At 40.9% G+C, this 26037-nt stretch overlaps 1 protein-coding gene across 4 annotated transcripts in view; it reads left to right on the forward strand.

Annotated features, from left to right (window-relative positions):
- MALT1 (MALT1 paracaspase) overlaps window positions 1-21741 on the forward strand; it is a 30579-nt gene extending 8838 nt beyond the window's left edge. The window contains exons 5-17 of one of the 4 annotated variants that reach the window (XM_085213156.1): window positions 189-367; window positions 936-1032; window positions 1780-1812; window positions 3419-3445; window positions 4463-4498; window positions 6095-6298; window positions 11969-12146; window positions 12375-12449; window positions 13259-13386; window positions 15021-15170; window positions 15833-15990; window positions 16772-16897; window positions 18456-21741. In XM_085213156.1, the coding sequence (XP_085069282.1) occupies window positions 189-367; window positions 936-1032; window positions 1780-1812; window positions 3419-3445; window positions 4463-4498; window positions 6095-6298; window positions 11969-12146; window positions 12375-12449; window positions 13259-13386; window positions 15021-15170; window positions 15833-15990; window positions 16772-16897; window positions 18456-18917 (1853 nt within the window). In that variant the 3' untranslated portion in view covers window positions 18918-21741. The remainder of the gene's footprint in view (window positions 1-188; window positions 368-935; window positions 1033-1779; window positions 1813-3418; window positions 3446-4462; window positions 4499-6094; window positions 6299-11968; window positions 12147-12374; window positions 12450-13258; window positions 13387-15020; window positions 15171-15832; window positions 15991-16771; window positions 16898-18455) is intronic. The other 3 variants (XM_085213157.1, XM_085213158.1, XM_085213159.1) reach the window with 3 other exon arrangements.
- Window positions 21742-26037: the final 4296 nt, after the last annotated feature.

Here is a 26037-nt window from a genome sequence, read left to right on the forward strand (position 1 = left end):
TGTGTATTCCTGTTTTACTTTTCAGCTGAAAAAAAATGGAATGCAGTTGTGACTCGTTAGCATACTCCCTACACACGACTAAATTAATTTCATTGCTGTTAGCACAGACTGTTCTATTTTCAGGGACATGTGCCCATACATTATTTATCTCACTTTCTTTCCCCTCATTTTTTCTTTAATTTTTGAAGGGGGCTTAATTGGTTTGCCTGAAAAGAAGCTGTGCATTTGTATTCAGCCTCAGCCACAAAACCTGACTGTGGGAGATGCTTTGGTATTAGAATGTGGAGCTGTTGGAAACCCAATTCCTCAATACCAGTGGTTTAGAAATGGATTTCCCTTGGCAAATGGAAGCAAAAATGTCTACACGGTAAGTTACCACACAGTGCCATCCTTGTGAGATCAAGGTATTACCACCTTTAGCCTACCATGTAATGTTTTCACAAAGAAAATAACTTCTTCATAGCCTTTATAACATCTATGCAAGTGTACAGCTCTCCTGCTCTGTTATTCCAATGCTGATACTGTTCTCAGGCTCCAGGGTGCAGAATTATAATCCTGAATGTGTTTGAAGTGGTAGTCATGGAGTGGAAGTCTACAATACATTCCAGGTTGTTGACATAACACAAAGATTAAGTGCCAGTAAAAGTTAAAGCATCTCATTCTATTCCATACTGTGGAGCTCTGTGGAAGATAGTTACATTTAGTACTTACAGCATCTCAAGCCTGTCGGGCAGATTTGCATTCTTTCTTCAATTCTTGAAAGCATTTCTAGAACACTTAATGTTCTAGAAAGGGTATCAGCAACTGTTGAATTGGTTTAGGCTTTAATTTTTAGTATTTTTTGTTTGTTTGTTTGTTTGTTTTGAGGGGGGGTGCTTAGAAGAAACTGATTCTTCTGGGGGCTGGCAGGATGACTTTCAGTTGTGCTCACATAGGTATCTTGTGTGGACATGGAACATGGGGGAACATACTGGTGTCACGTATTCAATGACCGGGAAGACCAACATAGCAAGAAGATAGACGTCATTGTAGGTATGGAATTTGTCAGTTTTATGTAGATCAGCTGATTTATCAATTTCTTCCCTAATATTAGAATTTATTTCTCAGACTTCTAGTATTCAGCCAAGCGCTTAGCTGCCTGTATTTTTAGTTTATCTGTTGATTAAGATAGCTGTGCTTGCTGGCAGCAAATGCAGTTTTATAGTTGTATGAATTGTGAAGTGCTTTGAGTTTTTATGGTAACTAATATAGAGATGGTAACACTTTTTGGCCTTGCTACTAGGAACATGGCTTGTCGACAGATGTTGAGCTGAACTCTTCATCTGCATGTTTTTTGACAACCGAATAACATCTTAAGCCTTAAGATTTCACTAAGATCTTTTACTGATATGAATTGTTACGTGGAATTCTTCAGCTATCAGGGCAGGTGATATTATTCATAGCAAGTGAGTTAAATAGATAGAACACTGATTAGTGTGTGTGCATGTATTTGCAGTAAATCGATCAGGGAAAGATCTGTTTCTATAGCTTCCAGATATATCTGAGAATATTATTGCATAATTCATATGAAAATTTTTTGTTAAGAAATATTGTAATGCTCCAGGATTGTATTAAAAATTACTATAAACATAGTGTTCTATAGCCAGTGTTTAAAGATTTACAGTGCTGTAAAATGAGCCAGATTGGAAGTGAATTTTGACTTCCACTTTGTGTTCTAACTCTCATAACTGAGAGAAATTGTCTTCCAATTCTCCCCCCTCCCCTCCCTTAAAACACAAGGAAGGAAAGCTATGGCAGTGGAGTGCACAGAAGGTAAAGTAATTCTTTAGTTGTGAATCACTTTTAAGAGATGAATGATGGGGATGATGGATTGTTGTGTGTTGCTGAAAAGCATACATGGGTTATGAACTTCACTGTGCTTTAAAACAGTGCTGGGTGATGGAACATTTCCTTTTGCACGTGCTTCTCTCTTCTTTGCCTTGAAATCACGCTTCTTTCTTCTGTAGTATTCAGCGTTGAATACTACGTTGTTTTTGTGTCCTGCATTTGATCTTCGTGAGATTTTTTTTGGCTGGGCTGAGGAAGCAACATCCTTGCAAGAAAATCTGGGAATGTTTAGGAGACTGAAGGACCTTAAAGAGTTGGATAGAGCTGAATCCAGTCAGTTCTTTGTCTGTGAGATGTGTCTCCAGCAACCTTACTACATTTGTTTCTTTTCTCCTTTGCATCACTGCTATGCCATCAATTGATTATTGGAATCTTGAATTTATATGATTTACATAGTGGGGGAATCATGTGAGAAAATGTAAGGTTGCTTACAGCAGCACCCTACCCCAAGCTTCTCTGTCAACAGTGAAAAAAGAGTTGCATTTTCAAGGCACTGTACATGGCTATCTGTTCTTTATTTTCTTGTAATCAAACTACTGTGCAACCTTTCTTTTTCAAAGTTTAACAGGAACCACTGTTCTCTTTAGCCCCTTTTCTGAAAGTTTGAGATTGTGAGGGCACTGTGTACTACAACATACAAGTAGCACAAATTCAGTATCAGCCACTTCCACAGTTTAGCTTTTATAACTCGTTATGTTCTTAAGCCTTAGCATCCTTTCTGGCTCGAGAAGGTTTCTGCAGGAAATGATGGATCCTGTGCAGAAGCCTCCTGGCTACCTGCAGTTCAACCAGCCCTTGAAGCAGGATATAATCACTAAAACTGCTGGGGCTTTAGCACAAACTAAGGTTTGCTTGGATGCAAGTTTGTTCTGCTACTAAGCTACATTAAAACCCTTGCTGTTTTCACTTTAGTTACCTAGAGTTTCCCACGTGAGTGTATGTGCCTGCATTTGTTGATGAAGAGGTCTGCTTCGTGCTGCACTGAATGGAGCAGGCATGCTCTGAGGGGCCTCGCATAAAGCACTTGGCTTTTCCATGGTTTCCACTATTCTGAAAGAAGTTAAGTGAAATCTATGGTAGTCTAGAGTGTTTGAAAATTGTATCTGAAAATTATATCCCCCTGAATACATATGGCATTATAGAGAAAGACTTCTTGCTCAGGATGTTGCTTTTTTTAGCAGTCCTCAAACATCTTTTTGTCACTTGAGTGATTCTGATGTCTTATTCCTTATTCATTCAAGCTGCTTGCATGTCCATGGGACTGAGGCATGGTGTTTTTCTCCCTTTGTTTTGGCCATATTGTAATGCTGTGTCTTGAGTATGTGGTTAATGTAGTTCTCTTCTGTGCATGTGGAATAAGCATATGAAAGTTAGACTTACTTACAGAAATACGAAGCCAAAAGTATTTTTTAGTTTTGTTCTAGCTTTTGGCTTCTGTTAATAATGACATGACAATTATATATTTATTAATGAAATACACATTTTTTTGCTACTTTTTTAAACTTAATTTTATTGGTATATGTCTCCACAGAAGAGCTAAGTGATCTTCAAAAAACAGGTAAGTGACATGTTTGGAAAGCTTTAATTTCACATTACAAATCACAATTGCTGAAGCCTCACTGGGTCGTAATGTTTAGTTTACATTACTTGGTTGTATTTATAACTGAGATTTAATAGTGGCAGATACCCTGCTAAGAGCAGTACTACCTTCTGGTTTCAGTAAACTAACCTGAAGATGTACAGTGAATCACAGAGTTGCTATTGGCTCTGCAAAATCACACCAATCCTCTCTTTTACACTGTTTGCATACTTACTGCGTTTACTTTTTCAAATACAGAAGGAAATCTTTTGTTCTCTTGTCTGTGGCTTTGATGGACTCTTACGTTTTAGTGCATTGATTGTTTTTCAGATGGTTAAGGCAAATAGGATGCAAGATACCTCCCTATCCCCAATAGACTGAGTTAATATATTTCATAAATCCGTATAAATTGGTGTGAGCAAATGTGACTTGAAGCCTGTTTGATATTTATTATAAAAACATAGGCCTGGAATACTACTCCCTGAGGGATTATCCCTGCAACAATGCTCCTAAAATTTCAAATCACAAAGTTTCCTGGGTTAGACATCAAAGTTTACTTTTACCCAGTGTTAGTCAGTGGAAGTTGTATCAGTATCATTGTCATGGTACACGTTACTGAGAGCTACATTTTGTGAGGCATTGGGCATTCCCATCCCTTTGGGAAATAAAAGAATTTTCAGCTATCAAATTGTCATCCATGTTAAGTGTTCCCCTATCTTGCATTTCGCTGGGAGAGGATGGACTGTTCTGGATGTTACAGAAAGTGCTGATGTGCAGTGTGTAAGATTCAGAATTATACCCTAAGCATCTATTATCTCTAAAAATGCATGACCTACTAGAGTAGGTGAAAGATATCAGGTAAATAACAGAAAGCAGTGAAGGAATAACTTATTAAGCAAAGCAGTAGTGGTGGAGTGTTGGTGTTGGAATGTGCAGTTCATTTGCTGATGCTGACAGCTGTGACTGTACTCATGATCTGTTCTAATCTCTTTCAAGCAGACCTACAGGAGCAGTTCAGTGACAGACCTTTTGGTAAGTGCTTTTGTAGCTGTGGCTTCTGCCATTGCTTGTGAAATAACTTTTGAGATAGCTGTCAGGAGGGAGGCATCTGTGTTTTTGTAGCCCTCTGTAGTGCTTGGTTGCCCTTTCAGTAGTAAGCCAAGATGAGGGCACCAGTATTTTTAGTGATTTGGTGGAGTGTCTACAACTTCTGGTCTGTTTCAGGTTACTGTGCCCTTAACAAGTTTGTTACACCATTACTTTGAATGCTTCAGCAGTTGGAGATATGGCATTAGGCTGATGGTAGTCTGCCTACTAAGGCTATGCTGTCCCTTTAGCTGTGCACAGTGCATGCAGCTCACTGCGGTAGATGGATGGCAGATGTGTGATTTGAAGTATACCTGCTGGATTTTTATTCCCATTTTGAACTTTGCATGATAGACTTGACTGTGGCCAGGCACTTTGTTTTGTTGGTGCTAAAATGGTGGAAAGGCTGCAGGTCCCTGCCACAATCTTATCACTCCGGTGTGAGAGGGAGTGTAAGTGCTCCCCACTCCTCATTCACCTTTTCTAAATTATTTGGAAAACCTGCTTCTAGTACTTTTTCAGCAGTAGTGTTCTAGTATCAATCACTGTTCACATTTCTCCACTCCTAGGATGGTTAGACTGTTCAAGACTTTGCAGATTTTCAGCTGCAAAATCGTTAAAAGCAATTAGAGATCTTGGCAAAGATAGTGAAATGTTAAATGTTGAGGCAGTAGACAGAGACCTTCTGTCAATGTGGGGTTACTGACATAGGCAGGTTTGGGGAATGCATATGACTCCATTTGCCACTGGAGCAGTTAGGCAGTAATTCCTACTGAAGAATAGGAGCAACAGACAAAACAGAGGAAAAATACCTTGCTTTGAATAAATGACTCTTACATCTGAGTCAGTGTAATGTTTTTCTTTCATTGGCTGTTTCTCAGGACGTAAGTACTTCTGACTTCACTAAAATCAGAGGAAGGACCTTAGACAAACCTTAACAAACAGAAAAAAGAGTTCTGATGCTTGACCTAAGTAAAGCTTAATTAAAGTTTCTGTTTAAGTAAAAGCTTCTACTTAAACACACTACTTCAGAGAGATGTAAATATAGGAGATGGAGATATGAAAGTGGTCTTTCTGTGTGTGGTGTTTTCTTTTGTGGTTTTGTTTTTGTTTTTTAAGAAACACGAGAAGATTTATTTTGAGGGGCAAGAATTATAAGTGGCCATAGCTTTAGCAACTTGCCATAAAGACATTCATGTTCATTCTCCTGTTTTATGAGGGAATTCAGTAACTGTGCTGTCATGAATCGTGAAAGCAATGACAGACAGCCTTAGTGACTTGACCCATGTCTTGACAGATGGCCCAGTCTTAGCTGCATCGCAGCTCAGGTATGTTGACTGTCAGAACATGCTGGAATGTTGCTTTGGTTTTCGGATGAGAATGAGTTTGGTTGTATAGTTGACACAGGATGACTTTCAAGTACTGTATCTCAAATGAGACTGGATGTTATTTTTGCTTTGGAAGAAATTAAATTTAAAGGTGTTGAACCCAGGGAATACGTTACATGTGCTGTGATTTTACTTTTTTTCTTTGTTTTTACAGCAACAGACAAGGTAGCTCTGTTAATAGGAAATATGAGCTACTGGAATCACCCCCAGCTCAAGGCCCCAATGGTGGATGTTTATGAATTGACCAACTTGCTCAGACAGTTGGATTTCAAAGTTGTTTCTTTGTTGGATCTTACTGAGTCTGAGATGCGAAATGCAGTGGATGAATTTTTACTTCTACTAGACAGAGGAGTATATGGTGAGAGCCTGCGAGATTCTTTCTGAATACTTCAATTTTGTGATATAAAGTACACAAACATCAGCTGTCTACTTCTGCCAGTTCCAAGTGTGTAAGAACAAAACAAACCTTGTTGTACTTAACTTTTCACACTCTACTTGCATGCTAAACGCGAGCATTTCCTTTGACTTTGGTTAAAAACATTATTGCTACTCTATTATTGGAAAAATTGAATCTTTGATCTTTTTTCTTTAACCACGCCTAAAACTGCAGACTGTTGTGTTTATCTGCCAACAACTGTTGCATCTGCTGAGCATATTTGACAATATGCTGTGCAGAAAATGCACGTTTATAGTAAGTCATTAGTACTGCTTTAGTAATCTTTTAAGCAAGAGTGGTCTGTTTGTCTTTTTTACTAGACTGTTGTGGTAAAGAGCTCATAGCAGAATGCAGAGTTAAAGAATACTAACATAGTCTGTGATGCTCTCAGGAGACCTCTAAAACACCTTTTTACACATCTTCCCTCTCCTCCTTCCCCCTTTCCTGTGTCTGCAAGTTGCTTTTTCCATTAAAGTTAACCAACCCCTTGGCATATCAGGCTGCATTTGCGCTGGTAAGGTGGGGAGCAGACCTAAGTAGAGCATGCAGTATGTTCTCAGCTTACTTTTGGAACTCTTCTGTTCATCTCCTGTCTTTCTACTGGATGTCTGCAGAATACTCTTTCCTTATGGATTTCCATCCTTCTGAAGCTCTTTGGGAGGGGCTGCTATGCTCTTAGTCCTCGCTCAGAAGATCTTTAAAGAACAGAGGAAGAGGTGTGCTTTTCTCTGCCTCAACAGTAAGCTGCATTCTGATACAAGGTGTGTTGGGGTAGAGAGGGTGGGGAGGGAGAGCATCTTAAGCCCTCTTCTTTTTTTGTCAAGCGTTCAGGTTAAGTAGAAATGCTTATTCTGAATTGCAGTTCCTTTCAGTTGGCGTGGTACTGGCCTGGCAACCATAGTTTTCTTTGTTAAGTCCTTCACAGGGCGTGAAAAAGCTCTGCTAACCTGAATTTCTTCTTCAAAAAGCAAACCAGAAAAAAGTTTTTATTTAGAAAGAAAGTCTATTTCTCTTGTTTATGTTCTTTAAAGAAATTAAATAGAGAAGAATTCATATTATCATTTCTCGAATATACCTCTCATAAGGAAAGGCATTAACTGAGAAATTGATGAGCTACAGACTTCAGGTTTTTAATTTCTGCAGTTGTGAATAATAAAGGACTTCATGACTGACTAACCAGTCAAGTCTGGTATTGTTGCCACTATTGATATGCATTGACTCTTAAATTATTTGGTAAGAAAAAGAATATCTGGATAAGCTTGCCTGTGAGAGGCAGAACCTGGTGACTGCCACCGGGAGAATGTGGTGGAATTCATCCACTGAGCAAAACATCTTTGTCTCAGCTGGAAAAGACCAAGAATGGCCTGACTTGGAGAATTAAAAATATACATATTTTTTTCTTTTGCTTTGAGGAGTTTGTTGCTGACTACCTCTGTCTTTGTCATAATTTTTATGAAAGCTGACTGCATGGCTGGTGAAATTCTTTAGAACAGAGGCCAGGAAGCTCACCCAATAGTATTGTTTAAATTGTAGAATTTTCTGTAGTAATGTCCAGCCTAGAAAACGTTATTCAATTCTTCTTTGGAACACAAGGTCAGATTATTTCTGACTTTTTTAAAATGGTGTGTTACCTGATGCTCTGTGGAGAACTGGCTGATCTGACATTTGGGCATTTATCTCAGAGCCAAAACTCGCATGACGTGAAGACTAATTATGGCAGTAAGGTTTAGTAGACTTTCTGGTAGCAGTTTTCTTGGTTTGTTCCCTGGGAAATAGATGTGCTTATGTGTCTGGGTGAGCTTTTAGATTCTTGCATCTTTTCAGTTTTTTTTCTATAGTTGCTGATGTGCACTGAGAAGATAAAGTACTAAAAGACATGAATGAGTTTCTCACCAGCACGATACGAAAGCCTTTGCAAGCCATGTTTTTGTTTTTCTTCCAACAGGATGATATTTCGAAAAGGAAAGCAGAGCATTCTTTCAGTAGTGTTTGGAAACAGCTACATTGATTTAAATGGTCGCTTTATTCTTTCTGGATAGTGTCAATTAATGTCTTAAAGCATGTAAAAGATGCAGGCAGTCACAAATAGATAATGATTTATTCCATTTTAAGTGGGCATCGCTCCAAACGGAGGCATAGCAGCAACTCCTGTTTAGTCCTTGTTACACATACTCCTGATGCCTAATGTGACATTGTGTAATTGCTGCTTACTGCCAGGAAAGTGGCATTTCAGACATTGCTCCCTGAGAGCAGGACTTGTAAACAACGTGATGGTGATGGTCTCCTCTCATGTTTTAGTTTATGTTGTGTTAAACGTGACATGCAATTAGTGTTCTGTTCCACAAGGGATAAAGACATAGATCTGTGTATTTCACAGGCTAAAAACAGTTTGACTTTTTTCTTTAAAAAAAAAGAAAAAAAAAAGCTGCCAGTACCACTTAAATGCTGACGTCTGAAGAACCTGAGCCTACTTAAAATTGTTGTGCCCAAGTGTCTAACGAGGCCCTCCGAATATGTTTATTCTATGCATGCAAAGATTTATTTCTGATCTTGTGCTCAATGTATTAACTGTTGCAGGTACTTAGCAAAAAGGTGCCACACAATCATCTACTTATGGATGAAAATAAAAGTAGTTATTTCTGATATATTTCTGTTCATTGAGGAAATGCACTGACAAATTCTTTCCTGCCCCTCCCAGTGCTTCTCCTACAGCATCTCTGTGCATTCAGTTCATGCTGCAGCAGGCTGAAAGTCGTGGCACTTCTGCTTACCTGACTTTGTGTCTGAATAGCACCAAACAATGCCTTCTGTGCAATTGGTGTTGAGGATAGCTGTCTGAAAACTGGCGATGTAAATGGCATTAATCTGTGGTGCATTATAGAGGTATATTCTACTATTCCTAGCATAGGGCCTACAGGGATGGAGCTGGGGCTGCTGCAAAAGCCTGAGGGCAGCTGGAGATGAGCAGTTGGTCAGTGGCTGTATAGATGCTGCATGGCAGAGCTTTGGATGATGCTCCCACGAGGTGGGTTGAGTCTGACTGCAACCGTAGAGTTGGATGAGCTGGAGATGATTCTCCTTTACCAGACATTTCCTTTTTCTGGTGGGTGGCTGCTTATGTGCACAGTCATTTACCTCTACACTCCTGGTGGGGGACGGTGGACTTCAGGTTTGCCCTCATTTAGCATTATCTCTGTGGCACGTTGAAGAAGGTAACAGCTGTGAGGAGTGATGCTTTCAGGTGAGCATCTGGACTTTATTGCTTCCTGCATGCTGTCTTAAAATATTCCATACCCATAGTGTCACTTTCTAACTGATTGATCCATCAAACGAAAGCAAGTTCTTAGGTCTATTGTTGGGAAGCAGAGCGATGCAATGAGAGGGCAGTGGGACTGTGAACAGATGTTCTGTTTTAACATAGCTCCAACTCATTAATTTGGGCTTGATTTGGACTTGCAAAACTTAAAGTACTTCAGAGGTGTTACCTTCATTTTTTTTTCTGCCTCTCTTTCTGCCTTAGCAGTTTCATCAGCCCAGCCTTGCAAAAGTGAAACCTCTTTCAGTCGGTCTGATTACGTACTTAACTTACACTCAGTTCTGTAGTCTTGAGGATAACCTCAAGGTCAAGATTAAAACTCTGTGGAAGTAAATTTTAGAACATTCCATTTGCTTCAGATCTGATGCAGAATTATGCCCTTGGCACTTCATTTTTAATTCTTCTGAAACAAATCGTTAACAATGTTGTAAATAATCCAATAACGCCATTGTCATTTGTTTAGATTTTAATTACACACTTAAAATTCTCTGCCTTTCAGACATTTACCTTCTAATTGAGTCAGGCTGTTGTCATTTTCCAAGACCCTGTCAGATGAATAACAGCGAGGCTTTTGAAGTGAAGCCCCAAGCCATGGAGCTTACCTTGTATGCACTTGTTGGCTGCTTATCTCGACTATGCATGTTTCCCATAAAAAGAAATTGAGCACTGCTGATTGAATGGAGCAGTTAGCAAGGTCTTGGCATAGTTGTTAATGACTTGAGTGCTTACAAGTAGAAGAGAACCTAGGGCTCAGTTTGAAGGGATAGAGTTATCTGGTGGTATTCCTTTACAGAATGGGCAGGGCTTTGTGACACAAGTGCTTTCTTTTGCTGTTGCTACTTGTAATGGAAAAGGGAAGCATGTAGCATTTCTACCTACACAAGCTGACGAATATTTTTAGTGCATTAGGGCAAAGCTTGTTTCTACTGGATATTCAAGTTTTGTTACAATACAACTAATTTCACAGCTGCTTTTAGTAAAAATAGAGGCATAAGAAGACCACATCTCCAGTTAACATAAGTGGTATTTCTGCTGACTTGGGTTCAGCTGCAGCACTGTTTGCTAGTTGAAGATCTGAACCAATGAAAAGCTTTAGAAAACAAATTATTAAACAAAAAAAGCACTGGGAACAGACCATAGGAAAATTCCTTCAGATCGTTCTGGTATCAACTGGTAACAGTTGGCAGAAGTTGTTAATGCTGAGATTGTCTAATTTTACCACAAGTTGCTGCTGTGTCAGTATTTGACATTTTATTTCATACGTGTAAAATCTGAGCCCTGGCTGGTAGCCCCCTTTTCAGAATTAAGAAAAGCTTTTCTTCAAATCTATGATATATTTTCTTTATATGGAACTATCGCATGCATTTTGAAGACTGTAAATCGTAAACTATGGTAAACTTGCATTCATCTTCTTAAGTTAATAAACTGCATAATTTGTTGTGTTTAGGTGAGTGTGTAAAGAGTTTTTTTAGTAGACATACATCAGTCATGGGTCATGAAACTGTGAAGAGAGATAATGTCATCAACTAAAAATGGGCTGTTGGTAGTGCAGTAACACTGATGTGCTCTGGAATCCTACCAAATGTCATCATGGAATATTTTTTTTCCCATTAAATATTATTTTTTGTCACTCCCAAAGCACTGTGCAAAAGAAGTGTTTCTCTGTTTGTTTGTTTTTTCCTATTAAATTAATTTTAAAAACTTGCAGGGTTAATAGTAAGATTAAAAAAAAAACAGTTTTAAAAGGGAGAGCATCTTTTACAGAATTAGGAAAAATCCAGCTAAACTCTTCAGGGTTATCTTTTTCTGTGTGCAGTGATTTTCTATGCAAGGCTTTGTATTTGCACATGTGGAGAAGCTGTTTACAGTTGGCACAGTTCGTAATGTCAATCTGTGAGTTATATATAGTAGATAACATTATTTCTGTTAGAGGTCATAACTTTACTTGAAGCACTTGAAGAGTATTTAGCTGTCTTTGCGTGTGATTGATATAAATTTATAATGGATTCTGTTTCATGAGTACAAATATTTTAATTGTTGTCTGCTCATTGTGAAGTTGTGAAGCTGACTTTGCCCTTTTTTTTCCTTCTTTCCTTTCTTAATAAAGCATATCAGTACCAGAAACACTGCTTGGAGTAGCTTGAAGGATCTCAAGTTCCCACAGACACTTAATGTGGGGACAGAGCATGAAGTTTGTGACCACCTTAAAATTGATGGGAATGTTCCAGTGTACTCTTGAGCTGATGTTTTCAGCCACTTCTGTTTTGCTCTCTCAGGTTTGCTGTACTATGCTGGCCATGGCTATGAAAACTATGGAAACAGTTTCATGGTTCCTATTGATGCTCCAAATCCCTACCGATCTGCAAACTGTCTGTGTGTGCAGAACATCCTCAAACTAATGCAGGAAAAAGAGACAGGACTCAATGTGTTCCTACTGGATATGTGTCGCAAAAGGTAAGATGGTCTTGAGGGAATGCTGGATTTCAAGCTGGGGAGGGATCTTTAATCTGGGCCATGTATTTATTGCATCTGAACATTTGTGGTTCTGAAAAATCACATTCTAGAATTGTAGGAGAAAAAAAGTACTGTTTCTAAACTGTAGTGTTTTAATATTTTGAACAGCTGTTGTGTGTGGTTAATTCTCAAATCATTCTTCTTATGTTTTTGTGTATTTTGTTGCAGAAATGAATATGATGATACAATTCTCATCCTAGATGCTCTGAAGGTTACTGCCAACATTGTTTTTGGATATGCCACGTAAGGAAATCTTTCTCCCGCTATGCCACAGAGATTTTGAAATCAGAAGGAGGCTATTGAGATTGTATAGCTAGTCTTTTATGGAAAATACCAACTGTCATGTTAGGAGACCAGTGATTTATATTAGTATCCTTTCTTTTTGACTTCATTCTTCAATCCACAATCTGCCTGTGGATTGCATCCCCATATTTATTGCTCTCATTCAGATATAAGGTAATGCCAGTGAGAAAACTGCATTCAGCAAAACTGAAACTGCTGGACTTTTTTGTAATGGCTACTTGTAGAAATGTAAGAATCTCTACTAAGTTGCCTTTAATTAAATTTATGCAAACATGTGAGAGAGATTAATCAGTTTTTGGAAGAGTGGCATGCAGATTGTTCCATGCTTTTCTTGCTTTCCTTCTAGATCTAAGTAATAGTTACACTTGGATTGAAATTCTTTGAAGAGTTTACTCATACAGCAATCTGTATAACCTCTTTGTATTAGTTTTCAAATCATGTACAAAAGCTATTGAATGGAAATTGTCAAGAGCTTTAGTGAAGAACTTTAAGCTTTTCACACAAGCAGTTCAGTATCACCTTTGGTCTGTGGTTTGGTTATGAGTAAAAATCTTGCCAGGATGAGTTGTTTGCAGATGAAAATGAAAAGGTGTCTAAGATTGCCCTTAGACACAAGCTGGTTTTCAAGTGAGAGGGTTTCTTTCATCCATTCCCAAATGTACCTTTACCTCTTTTGTCTTCATGTTAATCTTGATCATACAGCTGCTGCAGTAGTTTTTCTTTTCATTGCCTCATGTTGGTGATTTCAGGTGCCAAGGAGCAGAAGCTTTTGAAATTCAGCAGTTGGGATTGGCTAATGGAATTTTCATGAAGTTCTTGAAGGAGCGTTTGCTGGAGGACAAGAAGATTACAGTGCTGCTTGATGAAGTTGCTGAAGGTGAATTGCAGCTTACTGCTGGGTGCTCACTAGCTGCTGTATTCGGGTTTAGTTTCACTAAGCTACCAGTCCTGAAACTCACTGTTTTGAATCAGATATTTTTCCTTTCCTATATCTGTCCTGGGGTATTCTGTTAATATTTTGGGGGGAAAAAAGAAACCCATAATCCACCCATCAAAACATCAGTAGTGTCTCTGACTTTTATCCCACATTCTCTTCTTGTCAGTCTCTGCATTAAAGAATGCATTAAAGAGTGGAACAGATAACCACTTACATTTTTAATTGCCAACGACCAATGAGTTCTTCAACTAGGATAAAATGCTTACAAATACATATGTACAGTGAAAAAACATCCAAAAGTGTTCTCACCCTCATCCTTCCCTCATCCTTTTTGGCATTGCTTTTGGGTTTTCTCAAGTGGGTTAGTATTCTCTGCAATTTGTTTTTTTTTTTTAATTTATGCTCACTGCTCCCACATTAAAATATGACACACAATTCTGCCAACACCCATTTTTCCTAAATCCTGTCTCTCTTACTGCGTAGCCTGTACTGTTAGGTTACTGTCACATGCTGTAGGTATCCTGATTTCTGACCTGTGACTTACCTCATTCTTGAACTAGAGTGAAGGACTTATCCCTCACAGGGGAGAGCATGAAGGCAGCTTCTGTTGGGACTTAGCATGGAAGTCTGTCCGAACAAGGAGACAGGAGGGTGAGAAGGGAGAGGCAATACAGGAGGCGGATGTTTCCTAAGAAATGGAGTTGGCAGTCTCTAACAGATCTGAGAGCAGACTAAACAAAATACAGGTACAGCATGTGGTGCTCCAGCTGCTTGAGAGTTCCATCTCATCAAAAGAACAGCACCTGCACTGGTTGTTTCAGTCGGCTTTGTGTGCATTTGGCAGTGTGTGAAAATTACATCAGGCAACAGAACAACCAGCGTGTGTCACCAGATATCAGGGGTTAGAGGGTACACCGGTGTACATGTGGAAAAGTTCCAAAGGATTGTTGACATTAAAAGTTCTACATTACAAGCTGAATGGTCACAGCATCAAGGCCTTGTGTTTCCAGCTCTGCCTGACAGTGGTTAGATTTGGAGGTGTGCGAGAGGTTGTGAGGGGACAAAACCACGCAGATGACCCAAGCTAGCCAAAGAGACACTCCATACCATATACAGTTATGCTTGGCAATACAAAGACAAGAAGGTGGTTAGGAAGATGAGCTGTCTTTTGCTCAGGAACTGGCTGAGCATTGGTCTGCCCAGGGATGGTGATGTGTGAGTGCGTTTGTATCACTTGTTTTGTTTTTCTTCCTCTTTTTCTACTTCTCTTTTTTTTTATTCTTCTTCTTTTTTTTTAATCCCGACTCTCAAGTTTTCTTTCTTTTACTCTTCCTTTCCTCACCCTGTCACAGTAGGGATAGGGGCTGTGTGGTGCTTAGCCCCTTTCTGGGGTTAACCCACAACACCTCATGAACAAAAAATTGAGAAATAAATACTTCTGAAACAGCAAGGTGACATGGAAATTCTTATACTATCATATCTGTAACAGCCACACAACACTGCAGTGGTGCAGTTAATTTAGATAAAACTTCAGCAGCAGTGATTTTGATAGAAATATTACATCTTCTTTTTAGATATGGGCAAGTGTCACCTCACCAAAGGCAAGCAAGCTTTGGAGATCCGCAGCAGTTTGTCTGAGAAAAGGGCATTATCTGATCCCATTCAACAAACCATATCTTCTGCAGAGTCCATGGCAAGGAACCTACAGTGGGCCAAAGCTCATGGTATGGTATGATCTACCTATAGGTGAAACTACTTGAATTATAGAAATTGCATACTAGGGTGCTAGGTCACTTGAAATAAACAGCTCCTTCAAAAATAAGAGGATGTACATCCTTGATTATCTCTAGTCCCTAAGCTGTAATTCAAAATAGAAATTGAAGAAATGCACATTCATACCTTAATTTTCACTAGTGTGTTCAGATCTTGGAAACTTCTGCTGTGTTTGAATGTGTTCTGCTTTCAGACTTTCTTATAAAGTTGTAGCTGTGCCTTATGTATATAGGATACTTCATTGACTTTGTTAGTTTGATTAAACATATATAAAAACAAATTCTTAGGTCCATAAGCTGTATCATAGCTGTGTTGATTGTGGTCTTGCTAGTTGCACAAAGATTAGAAAGAAACTTGTGTAGCATAAGTTGAAAAATCAGCTCCGTGTGGCATGTCTGTTACTTTCTGATAGTGCACCTAGTAAACAGCTGCTGCTTGGTTAGCTTGTAAGAGCTGCTTCAGCATGAAGACGTGAGTGATAGGTAGAGGGAATTCAGGAGATTCTTGTATCTCCTACATGTATCTTAAAATACTTTCTAATATTTCAAAATAATAATAAATAGAAAAATGTTTATTTTTATTGAGAATATAATTATGTATTATTTATTTGCAGAGCTTCCAGAAAGCATGTATCTTGAATTCAAATGCGGTGTTCAGATTCAACTGGGGTTTGCAGCAGAGTTCTCCAATGTCATGATAATCTACACACGAATAGTAAAGAAACCACCTGAGATAGTTGTTTGCAGAGCCTGCGTTACAGACTTCCCACTTGTAAGTGCTTCCTGTAGGTGACTCGATGATCTCCCTCCATTGAAGTTGAGAACTGTCCTTATCAAGTGCACCTTTTGTAATAGGTGCCTACAGACAGGAGGGGTGTCAACTCTTTGAAAGAATAGATAATGATAGGACAAGGGGAAATGGTTTTAAGTTGGAGGAGGGAAGATTTAGGCTGGATGTCAGGGAGAAGTTCTTTTCTATGAGATTGTCTAGTTTTAAGTGGTTCTATTTAACTTAAAGAGTGATTATCAGTAGCTCTATTTTGGACGTAGGACACATCTACCTTTCAGCAGACTTCCTAGAGTTTATTTTTTCAGTTACTTCCACCTGGGTGATGTTTCTGCTTCCATCAGCATTACTCATCTCATTGCAGTAAGGCAAAGGATAAGAGTGAAACTGGAAGTTCCTCGGGAGCAGAAAACCTTTTTGGTGTTTGTAAGACAGGACTCTTTTAAAAATAAAATATTTGAATTAATGTGCATGATAAATACATGTCTCTGTAGCCCACAGAGTTAGTGGTGTGGTACTGCAGCAAATTCAGAAGGAACTGTCAGCAGAAAGGGAGTTACCTAAACAAACAATTTCTGTGACTAACAGCAGTTTCAGCAGCTTTTGCAAGTAATCCAATGTTGGCGTTGTCTTTCCTTTTAAAAAGCAAGTGCTTTATTTAAAAATAAACAAACAAACAAAAAAAACCAACCACTTTAGTCCTAATTGCTTAATAATCTACAAATTCTGTACCTTCTTCTGTGTTCTGCTGTCTTTCTTGCAATAGGACCTGGATGTGGATCCTAAAGAAGCCAATAAAGGAACTCCTGAGGAAACTGGAAGCTATTTAGTTTCAAAGGACCTTCCCAAACACTGCCTCTACACCAGGCTAAGTTCTCTGCAAAAGCTAAAGGTTAATATAAATTGTTCCTTAGACTAGTATAAATTAATCATCTTTCTTTGCAGTTCTGCTGAGCTCATTGTGTATTGTTTGCATGATAAGAAACATGTCTGGAGATGTACAGAATTTATTATCAGATCCAAATACTAGATTCTTAGAAGGAAAAATGATAAGTAGCAATGTTTTAGGGACTTCAGTATCTTAGCTGTAAAATAGAGGAGAATCAGTGTATATGCAGTCCTGATATCACTGTGCAAGCCACTTTGTATTTTCTAGACATATACTAAGCTTTGACAAGGTGGTTATTTTTGTAAACACCATCTCATGCACACTATGGAGATGCTCCTATGCCTTGTAGTACAGTAAGAATGTGACCTGAAACACAGCAGCATCTCACTGTGTCTTCAAAAGAAGATGAAAATGTTGCATACTTTGATTCCAAGCTGTATTCTTGGACATGTAGTTTTTGAAAGGTTATCACTTCAGCTTATGGTAGCATTTTTATATTTATTTCTGTACCTTTGTGTCATGACTACCTCACCTGCGACATTGCTTGGCATCTTAAGTGCTTTTGCAGGTGGCGTAAAGAAAATGCTTCTAGAAATAAAGACTTGCAGATGAGCAAGTATTAATCAAGTGAGGAGGTCCACAGCAAAATTCTGAGGTATTGTTAGGCAGCAAAGAGGACAGAAAAATTAATTTTAGTCTGTCCTCTAAAATGTTTGGAGGGGGCAGGATAGGATGTTGTTTTATTGCTGTGTTTGCCTGCAGCAATGGGAAATGAGAATATCTAGCCTGCAAGATGTCATGGGTGCCCAGATTGCAACATGATTCAGAAATCCAATTTGCATGTCCAATTTGCATGTAGTTTTTAGTGGAATTTGAAGCAGTAAAGGGAAACTGAATTTTGAATTAGCATGATATGTAAGGCTCCTTTGTAACTCTAGTGATTAGCCCTTAGAACTGTGACAATAATCTGGTCACAGAATCACAGAATGGCGAGGGTTGGAAGGGACCTCAAGGATCACGAATCTCCAACCCCCTGCCACATGCAGGGCCACCAACCTCCACGTTTAAGACCAGCCCAGGCTGTCCAGGGCCCCATCCAACCTGGCCTTGAACACCTCCAGGGATGGACGGGGCATCCACAGCCTCTCTGGCAGCTTGTTGTAGGATAGAAGCAGCTAATATCTTTCATGTGGGTCAAAGAGGAAAATGATAGCAGTATTAAGAAGACTAAGAAAAGTTTTGGTGTCAGGGGTAGTAGATCTCTGAGTACGTCTCACAGTTTCTGTGGGTGAAAGTTGAGTTTGCAGGAAGAGTTTTATGACGAGTAGGCTCCTTTTTGCAATCCCACTGAGTTCTTAAGGATATGAACAGCATCGTTCTGGAGCCTCCATCTTTCATGTATTACCTGATATGGTTACCAGCCTTGCCTAATATATTATGCCTTCAGCTCCTAAAAGAGGTTAGCCTTCTCCTTTAGTAGGCTGTGCCTCTTGAAATGTTTCCTGTGTTGTTATCTGGGGAAGAAGTTTAACCTTTCTTCCTCTTCTTTTACTTTTTAAAGGAACACTTGATCTTCACTGTTTGCTTGCACTATGAGTATCCAGGAATAGAAGATACAATGGATGAAAGAAAAGAAGTTAATGTTGGGAAGCCCCTCATCGCTAAATTAGGCCTCCATCACGGATTCAGAAATAACTGTCTCCAGACCTGTTGTGTGGCTAATAATCTTTTTCGTAGTCAAGTAGAATCAAGTCCTGTGGTAACTAAATACTACTTCCCTAGTCGCTGCCAACCAAATTCCTGCCCAGGGGCTTACCATCCAAACTGTACTTGCCCAGGCAGCACTGGACAACTAGAGGCATGTTCTTGCAATGGGACTTCAAGAATGTTAGCTTCAAGACATGAAGTACAGAATTACTCATCCCCTGCAGAAAAGAATAATGTACCAATAGAGACCACTGACGATACTGTTGAACTGGAATTCCTCCTGTCCAATAGCCTCAGGTTATCTAAGCAGCAGTAGCTGTGATGTCTTCAACAAAGATATTCTTTTCCGTTCTGAGCAGGAGATCCTCCACACTGCTTACTCAAATTCTGGATTTTGGAGATTTGGGGATAAAGAGACTGGAGAATGTAGAGTTGGTACTGGGAATGAGGCTGTGTCTTGGGTTGGTTCATATTGCTCTCAGGGAAAATTTTCCAGAACCAAGGAAGCAAAACTGGACTGATAGATTTAGGAATGAAAAGGCATTATTTTTTGTTTTTGTCCTACCATTAAAGATTTGAAAAGTGGGGAGAAAAAAATCCAAACTCCTCAGATTCCTATTCCATGATCCAGCAGTCAAGAAAGTAAAGAACACAGGCATTCGTGAGTCTCTTCCTATCTGTGTTAGAGAGAGAATGCACAGAAGCCAGGTTCTGGTGCCAGAATTTCTCTTGAAAGTAAAGCCTTGGATCTTCCCAGCTGCTTCTTCTCCAGTACCTACTGGAGTTATAAGATTTACTGTAAGTGCTTTGTAAATAAATACTCAGTTTTTAGAGAGGAAATGCCTGTTCTCTGCAAACAAGCAAACAAAAAACATGCCTAGCTTCAGAGGAAAAAAATGTTGATAGACTTAAGCAGGAAAATGATTTTCCATTTTCTCTATGATTTAATGTGATTTCAAAAAGTTCATTAACCCCAACATGATAAATAATACCTTTCCCTTCAGTCTCAGTTTTTCATTATTCAGAGGCTTCTTTTTACATACTGCATTCGAATAAGGTTTTGTGTTTTAACATGTTAGAACAACCTCCTGTTGGGTGTATGAGATGACACACAGAGTAAACAAAGGCAGAGGTTTTTCAGAAGTGGAAGTGCGGTGTTTTGATATTCTAATGTTAAGAATTGTCTCCTTCAAGCTTCAGTTTCTTTTCTTCCTTGTGTATTTATTAGGATCAGTCACTGACATTTCAGCCTTTTGGATCTCATAATCAGCTGTTACTCTGCACTCTGTCCAGTGTCTCACAGAAACTGACAGATGTCAGGCTGTGCAAGGAAAACGAAACAAGGATGGAAAGAGGAATTGAATAAATAACTTTTTTTTTTTTTGTCTTGGTGTATTAGATTACAAATAGTCAGAGGGAGAAAAGGTCACAGGTTCATACCATGGTGCATTGTTCTTATTACAATGCTCTTTAGTGACCGATAAGGTTTTTGCTGATTGCATTTCTGCAAGGCTGGTCTTTTCCTGTCCTGGAAGAACACTAAATGTGAGGTGAAAAAATGCCTGTTCCTAGCAAGCAAAGTATTGCATAAGTAACCAAGCAGCAAAATGTGCTGGGATACAAAAATGAATGGATGAGATGACTGAGAGCTTTGGGGTTCTTCAGGCTGAAGTTACAGGGGTGGTGTACCTGGACAGAAGCCATTGCTTTCTTGTGGTGGTTGAAACAAGCAAGCAAAACCCAAAAAGCCTGCTAGTTGTTTTCCAGGCCAAAAGAATTCATGTTCTTTCAAGTTGAGAGGATAAAGAAGTCTAACCAAAGAACCCAAGATGGCAATTCCAGCCTGCCAAAATGCAACAAATAAAGCTCCTTCACAGTCTGTGCAAGCTGTGGGATGCTGGCTTCCTGGCAGGGCCTGAGCTGTCATGTATTGCCCTGCAGCCTCTACGTGTGTGTGTTCTCTTTGGAGCTTAACGATGGAGTTCCATTCTCTCTAGACCAGATGTCAAAAAGAAGCTTCTATGTCTCATAGCCTCATAGTGTCACTAAGCAGAAGGCAGCTGGCCCTGTATTGAAAGGCAAGTGAGCTGCTCCCGTGTGGTGTGCTATTCCTGCATTGACCAAAGAGGGCAGAAGGAACTAGCCTCTTCAGGCAGTGCTGAGGTTTTTGATCTGTACTCGGGAAAAGATGGTTCTGCATACTGAACTGTTTTGCATATTCACACTGAATGGTTTGCTCAAAAAAGACTTTAATTATGTATTGTTTACTTTGCTATGTATATCAGGGGGAGAGTGTGAGAAGCTGATGTTTTATTAGGTCTTTAGAATAGTTGATGCTTTGAGAGCATGGAAATATCAAGGGTGAGGTAATCACCTCTCCAGAGAGCTTTCACACATGGGTAGGAGCCTCTCTTGCTTTGGTAATACTGTTAAGTGGTATTGCTTTAATTAAGATTGCCATCATAGACTCATAGAACGGCCTGGGTTGAAAAGGAGCACGATGCTCATCCAGTTCCAACCCCCTGCTGTGTGCAGGTCACCAGTCAGCAGCCCAGGCTGCCCAGAGCCACATCCAGCCTGGCCTTGAATGCCTGCAGGGATGGGGCATCCACAACCTCCTTGGGCAACCTGTTCCATCATTAAATAATCTTTTTTTCTTAGACAAATTAAGTAGGTACCCTGAAAAAAAGTTGAATATTCTCACTGATGTAATGGGCAAAGCAACTTAAATCTTCAGTTGAGCACAGAGCCTTCCGTGGGATCTGGGTGTGCTGGCTGAGCGCTCTGTGTGCTCCCAGCAATCCCAGCTGGCCTGGTCTGCTCATTTCATCTGTGCTGTGGGGTGGGTATGTGTACCTGGAAGTTAATGTAGTTATTTCCAAAACGACAGCTGTACTTGAACTGATCTGTATATGAGTTTCTGATTTCTCCTTTGGAGAACAGTGAAATATTTATTGATGACTGAGATGCACAGTGCATTAATTATCCTATGCAGTATGCAGCTGGCCTATAAGTTAAAATTACAGCTTAATAAATGTCCCAGTACTGTAATATTTTTTGGTACTTTGTCACCATTTTCTACTTTGTATGATAACTTTGTTTCTTATTCGTGAAATAAATTAACTGTTGCTCACAAGGTATCTGTGCACCTGTAGCTGCTGTTTTCTTCTATTCCTCCTAGTTTAAAAAAACAACACTGTATTAAAACAACATACAGCAGAATTAGTTCCCTTAACAAAAAGGGTAGATCTGAATGACAAGCTTCAGCCGGAGGTGAACTCACCTGCACCCTGCTCCTGTGTGGGTTTCTCTAATCATGGGCTTGGAGTAGGGAAATCCTTTGTTAGTTTCCATGCACTCCAACTTCTGCCATCCCAGCGTTACTCCTGATACTTCATCACTTCACAAGCTATCCCTCCTAGTTCCAGCCATGTTCTGACCACGTCCTTAAGAAATGCAGAGGTAGTCCAACCATTAAAGCTCACTGCCTGCATTTGCATATTTGTTTGCAGGAGATTGCTCCTCGTGGCACAGGAGGGCGTCCAGGAGCAGCAGTGCTGTATGCAGCAGCAGTATCCTAGCATGGTGAGCAGCCAGCACTGCAGCACAGCACTCTGTGTCCCTGCCTGCAGAAAGCTGCACCAGCTCAGGTTGGTCTGCAGCCTGGTGCATGATCTGGTGCTGCTGTCTGTCCCCCCCCCATGCAGGAAGCGATCAGAGCCAAAGGTGCTTGAAATGAAACTATTAGAACATGGTAAAGAGAAGGTCATGAACTGTAGGGATGGGAAGGAGACAAAGCTCAGCCCACGGCTGTAGGGTCTGTGGCAGAGATCTCTACCATTTGAGCCCTGCTGAATCACAGAATCATAAATGGCCTGGGTTGAAAAAGATCACAAAGATCATCCAGTTCCAACTTCCTGCTATGTGCAGGGTCGCCAACCAGCAGACCAGGCTGCCCAGAGCCACATCCAGCCTGGCACTGAATGCCTCCAGGGACTGGGGCATCCACAGCCTCCTTGGGCAACCTGTTCCAGTGCCTCACCACCCTCTGCTGAAGAAGGGAGTGGTAGTCAAAAGGAATTTCCTTGCCTTCACCACCATTGGGATGCACTCCAGGTCTTCTGGTCAGTGGCTGAGGACAAAACATCCTGGTGCTGAAGGATGAGTGCAGAAGGTGAGCATTTCCTTTGGCTGAACTTCAAAAGTGAAGGGAGACTAAACCTGGGCAGCTTCTGAAGCTGCCTCTGGTTGTGGTGCCCTCTCTGAACTAAAGCCCTGGGTTTTGTTCTTCTTCCTTCCTGGAAGCTGATGGTGTAATCATCGTATCTATTTCAGGCTCGAATTGTCTGCTGAGTTAACTTACCGGCTGCTTTACCCACAACTGTATGTTTTTGTATTACAGATTTATGGTAGCTGAACATATTTGGAAGTTGGGTTTTAAGGCAGCCCAAACGGGTGCGAGCCAGTCTCAGGTTTGTCTGGCAAAGGGAAAGTTCATGCTCTTTGGAAAGGCCAGTGCTCTTTCTCTGTTTTCCCTCCCCACTCTGCGCCAAAAGAAGCTAATTCTAATGCAAGAAGCCATTGCTACTGAAGCACCAACTTCTGCCAGTGATCCTGCTTACATCAAATGAGAGAAACGGGAGCAGGAGAGGCCGGTGAACAGCGCTTTCCAAAATTAACTGCTCGGGATTCGTTTGGTGTCTGGCGTTCGAGCCCCATGTGCTGCGCAGGGCTGTGACCGCAGGCGGCAGTGCTGGCACGCCGTGCTGAGCCGTGCCGAGCCGATGCCGAACGGCCGAGGGAGAGCAGCGCCCGCGTCAGCAGCAGAACCTGGCACTGTCCCGGGTGAGCATCTTTCTCCCTGTCCGTCTGTTTTTTTCCTCTCTCTTCCCCACGCTGTGTGAGTTCTCAGAGCGTTTCTCCTTCAAAGTGCTCCTGAATAGCGCTATGAAATTGTGATGCTGTTGATACAGATCTCCTAGTTACCACCTCAGTAAAACAGCTTTGTACATTGAGTGTCCTCAAATTGTCTCATTTTGGCCACAAAACACATCTGCAAACTGCGTGACCCTCCCATGTCAGGGCGTTTCGCTGTGTGTAGGTGTTACTTTTGTTCATGCATCATCCATTTGCCTTCTCTCTGTGTCAGCTAATTAATACTTCGGCAGCTCTGACATCCATGAAGTCTCAGGGCTGCGCTCATCCAGACGTGTTATATCACAGCCATCAGGGAAATACTTGGCATCGCTCCTTCCTCCTCGCACAGAATCTCTATTCAGTGAGATCTGCTCACTGATAGGAACGTGTGAGCTGTGGGAGGGGGTTGGGAATTTGCTTGTTTCTTTAGTTTTGTTTGTTTATGTATCATTGCAGTAATCACAGTTGTCTAGGACTGGAGTAAGAACACACTCATGTTATGAAAACTAAGCATTTACTAAATTTCTAAGGCACCTCTGGTGCAATTTAGTCATACCAGGCTTATTTTAGCAGCTGATAAGAGCTGCTGTCTCCCATCACTGTTGTTGGCATTCACAGGGAGCATGAACTCACTGTTCGTGCACTGCCACAGCAACACCCCACATATGCCTCCATCACTCAGAAGCGCTGCAGCAGGGGCAGGAGTAAAAGGCTGGGACTGCCTCATCCATATTTTCAGATAGAAATAATTTCAGTTGTTTTGTTAGCACTCCACTTTCGCTTTTCAGAGTCACTTGAAATTAGCATGGAAATTCTTCACAGTGCAGAACAGCAAAAGATCAAAAGCCCAGATGTGTTTCCTGGGCTCTCTGATGATGTGGCTTGGTGGTTAGGCTTTATTTCGTCGCTCTACACATCAGGCAGCTCCACTTTCTGGCTTCCTATCCTGCTGTCATGTAACAGGGTGCACATCAGCACATCATCCTGCAGTTGTGGTCCATCACCTGGAGATACCCCCCCTGCCTGACCTCCAAGGAGTCGGAGCTGCTCACAGCTGTTCCTCTCTGAATGTGCTGTTTTCAGTGCTCACGGTATTTCGTCTGGTCCCAGGGCTGTTCTCTGTTCATTTCCTGTCTTTATGCCTGCCTTTGCTCTACTCCTTTCTTTTCTCTTCAGTGCCAGGAGTACCGGAAATTCTGCCACCCGGGATCAGCTGGGGATGTGCAGTACTGTTTAAAAAATGCTCTGAGATTGTTGGGAAGTACCAAATGAGGGTGGGTTTTGCTTGTTTGCTTTCTCTAAGACTCACTGCTGTCTTTCAAGGAAGTGCAGTGTACCTATGAGATGATGACTTGTTCTCGAATTTTTGTGGGTTTTGCCTTATGCCGATCTTAGACATGGACAGAAAACTGCTTCAAAACCAGCACTGAGAGGAAACCATGTTATGTGAAACACTAGATTGTCATCTCTGGCCATAATGGAAACATTTTAATCAGAAAACAGCTGTGCTTTGTGCCAAGACATTTACCTGTCCCGGCAGGTGGAGAACTGCAGCTGTTTGCACATTGCATTGCAACCACATCTGTGATTTGCTGGGTGAAGGTGGAGTGGGTTTGGCAGCACATAAATCCGAGCTAGGACTCTCATTGGACATTGCAGCAGAAGACATTTCTGTCGTACCATCTTCACTGGCATAACCCCGGTCAAACGCAGCAACCCCCGACATGTTAAAGCACACTTTTCTCTGATGAGATGTATGGAAGCAAATTATTTGCACGCTCTGTTTCTGAATCCATAGCACTGGGTTGTGCTGTGTTGCATGAACTTTGCCATACCGTGAGAGAGCATTATGAGAAAGGAACAGTCTCTGCACTGTGCTTGTACAGCACAACTGAGTGTTATGGTGCGCACTGTTCTGCTGGGACTGCTGCCACAGAGTGTTCCTGATGCTTTCGGGAACATGAGGTGGTCCTCCTTGTGTCTAAGAAACGTGAATCAGTATTTCTGGTTGTCCCCCTGCACTCTGTATGCACTGCCAGCCAAACGCTCCAGGATGATTAACTGCTCCCTAGATCTTCCAGGGGAGATGTGGCTGTTATAAAAGGAGCGAGGATTTCTGACAATAGAAAATTCTTTCTTCTATCTTTTGTGGAGTCCTGAAAACCAGACAGAGTGCTGTACTCAGCTCAAGTTGGGAACTGTGGCTTTGGGATGAGAGCTCATGGTCCAGCACAGACCCCATTCTGGCTGGTGGCAGCCTGCTCCACACCTGAACTCAGTGCTCTTCTCTGTGCACCACACAGAGCAGAGTGATGCACCTGCAGGTGGGCGTGCTTCCCCGAGCAGGTACACCCTTATTGCAGTAAGGAACTGGCTGAGGGCCGTGCTCAGCGGGTAGTGGTTAATGGAGCTAAGTCCAGCTGGCGACCCTTATGAGTGGTGTCCCCCAGGGGTTGGTACTGGGGCCCATCTTGTTTAATATCTTTACTGACAACCTAGATGAGGGGATTGAGTGCACC

The sequence above is a fragment of the Meleagris gallopavo genome, chromosome Z (assembly GCF_905368555.1).
Source record: "Meleagris gallopavo chromosome Z, MGAL_WU_HG_1.1, whole genome shotgun sequence".
Classification (NCBI taxonomy): Eukaryota; Metazoa; Chordata; class Aves; order Galliformes; family Phasianidae; genus Meleagris; species Meleagris gallopavo.